The following is a 2941-nucleotide window of genomic DNA, read 5'->3' as shown; positions in this document are numbered from 1 at the left end:
ATTTCTTCAATTTTTTTAATAATTTATATAATTTGTTTATATGTATACTGATCCTTGAGTTATTTCATCTAAAATAACACAAAGTCTTTATCTGTACTGTACCCGGCTTGCCGCCAGCTCAGTGCTCCCAAAAAACTGAGACTAGTGAGTTGTACATTCGAAATAATGAGAGAAAAGTGAATTTTTTTAAACGTTGAGCAACAAGCTAGTTTGTTTTAGAATTGATTATGATACTTGATTGCTAATGATACTTGCATTTAATATTCCATTAAATCTAAAGACATTTTTGAATTTTAGAAACATTATCGTTAAGAATACATGTTTCAACACGTTCGGCAGAGAAAATGACAAATTTCTATTAACAATAGCATCTAAATTTAGAAACTGAAACAACTTAGGAAATAAAGTTATTATTTTCAAATTAAATACATTATTATTTAATATAAGTATCTAGTTTATTAAGATTCTAGTTTATTAAGTCTTTTTTAAGTCTAGTTTATTAAGTTTATTAAGTCTTTTATAACCGTAAAATTAGAACATATTTAAAACTTTCTGGTATAATTTTCTCTTAATATTAGGTTAAAGGAAAAATTCTATGGTATTTTGTTAGCGCAAAATTATACAAAATCTTCGTTAAAAATAAACAAAATTTAAATTTAAAAATAATTCTGAAATTCTTGAAATCTACTTTTGAATAGTGACTATATTTTTTGAATTTATGTGAGTTTTGTAATTTTTATATATAGAAAACTAACGAGCTGAAAAAAAAAAATTTTTCTTCTCAATAGGTCTGTTACATGTCAAAAAAAATTTGCGAAAATTTTCGACTATCTATATTGTAAAAGTTTGAAGTTTTCCTTACAAAATCGTTTTTAAGAAATGTTTCTACGATTTTTTATTCTTGAGTTATTCGCGAGTTAAGTAAAAAGGAGTATTCTGACTTTGATTGCTCATATAAAATCTGCAATTAAAAAAAAAAGATTTTTGAAGCTAAAATGTATTGAGTGATATAATTATCAATTTAAAAAATAAGATAGATAAATTTGAACTAAAAATATGATATTGCTATCCTTATAACCATTGCGCAATAGTCATAAGTAATATCAATAGTAATATCACATTTTCATAATTCAAATTTCTATATATTTTACATTTAAAAAATTAGCATGGTATTATTTGATAGAGCAAAGTTTCAGCTTTAACAATCCGTTTTATTACAATACAATGATTTTTAACAGAGTTATGAGCAATCAAAATCAGAATGTTCTTTTATTTAATCTGTGTATAACTTGGTAACAAAAAGTCATAGAAACTATTTTTATTTTTTCAAAAACAAACTTTTAAAAAAATTTTAAGCTTTCATGTCAAATAGTTGAAAATTTTGCAACAAATATATTCTGTATATAATTGTAAACTAACAAAATTCCACAGAACTTTTTCTCCAATCCAATATTATTTGGTATAATATCGTAATAAGTTTTACGCATTTATACAAGTAATATCACATGTTCTAATAAATTTTTCGTACTAACAAAGCTATTACCTTATATAGCACAAGTACATATGATAACACTTTTCATGACTAGCGCTCAATAAGTTGATGACAATAAGTTTAATTTATGTGGATTGGAATAACTGTAAATTATAATGAAATGCTTAAATAAAAATTTCCTTAAATAATCAGTAAAAGAAAATCTCACCATCATATATGACATGAGATTCAAATTATTCAACTCAGAAAAGGAATGAAAACATGCAGCAAAAATTTTTAAAAGTGTGTAACTTATTAAAAAGAAATTATAGCAAATACAGAAGTAATATAATTTTATCGAAAATAGCGAGTTTTTACTGAAAAAGTAAACAAAAGTGAGCCTTCTTCTCGAAAATAGTGAGTAAAATGAGAATAGTAATTCAGTGGCAACTTGCCACTGTACTATTACTAAATTGTGAAACTTTTATATTTAAAAATTGATAAATTTCATGCAATATTCTACTTTGGAATTTTAACTTTTCTATTTAATGTTCTAATAGATGGAATGGAAAGCTTTGAAGCAAAAGTTCTTTATATCCTGATAGGTACGCAAAAAGTGATATTGACTAACATTACATTACACCAATGTTTTTTGTTTAAGAGTATCTGATCTTCATGAAAAAGTTGTCGAATAACTGTAGGAAACTATTTGATAATGCATACTTTTTTTTCTAATTCCTTAATTCTGTTTTTATATTGGTTTTGCAAACGTTTATATCTCTTTTCCATAGTCATTCTTAGTGATTCTGACTTCCGAAGCAGCTTTTCTAATTTCTTGATTTTTTCCATATACAATAAATTTTGTTTATCTAAACTACGTTCCTGTTTTGAAACTAATGTGTCGTCTTGCATAATGTTTTTATCACTATATGATTCTGCTATTTCTTCTTCGGCAGATTTTTTGCTTATTTCATGAGTTACTGCTTTTTCTTCTTCAATATCAGATAGAAAATTGTCTGATTTACATTGTTCTTCTTTCGGATTATTTATAGATATTGTAACAGTACCATCATAATCTGTCTTAGATATTATTATCTGAGATTGTTTAATTCCATTTAAATTAGCAGTATTTTCTGAATAAAAATAAATATTATCTTAATTAGTAACAATTACAATGATGACAAAATTAACTATTACTTTGAATTACTACAATATCCTGTTTTTTGTATGTTATTAATAATTACACACTTAAATATCATTCTTATTATTTTTAATATAAACTAAGAGAATAATAAATGGTACAAAGTTAAAATTAAACTTACGATTAATTTTAGCTTTTTTGTTTTTTTGTTGAGTTACTAATTCTCCAAATATTGTTGGAACTGCTGTACATTTAAGTTTTTTTGTTCCATCAATTCGTATCTTTTCCCACATATTTGAGGTAAAATGAAACTTAAAAATAAGGAAGTA

At 24.3% G+C, this 2941-nt stretch overlaps 1 protein-coding gene across 1 annotated transcript in view; it reads right to left on the bottom strand.

Annotated features, from left to right (window-relative positions):
• Positions 1-2066: 2066 nt before the first annotated feature.
• The window catches only part of LOC108691227 (THAP domain-containing protein 5-like), a 1628-nt gene continuing 753 nt past the window's right edge, over positions 2067-2941 (bottom strand). The window contains exons 3-4 of the mRNA XM_018198903.1: positions 2794-2923; positions 2067-2604 (exon numbers count right to left, since the gene is read on the bottom strand). Coding sequence (XP_018054392.1) covers positions 2177-2604; positions 2794-2923 — 558 coding nt within the window. The 3' untranslated portion in view covers positions 2067-2176. The remainder of the gene's footprint in view (positions 2605-2793; positions 2924-2941) is intronic.

The sequence above is a fragment of the Atta colombica genome, unplaced genomic scaffold, assembly GCF_001594045.1.
Source record: "Atta colombica isolate Treedump-2 unplaced genomic scaffold, Acol1.0 scaffold42, whole genome shotgun sequence".
Taxonomy (NCBI): domain Eukaryota; kingdom Metazoa; phylum Arthropoda; class Insecta; order Hymenoptera; family Formicidae; genus Atta; species Atta colombica.
This window is presented reverse-complemented; position numbering and strand designations above follow the sequence as displayed.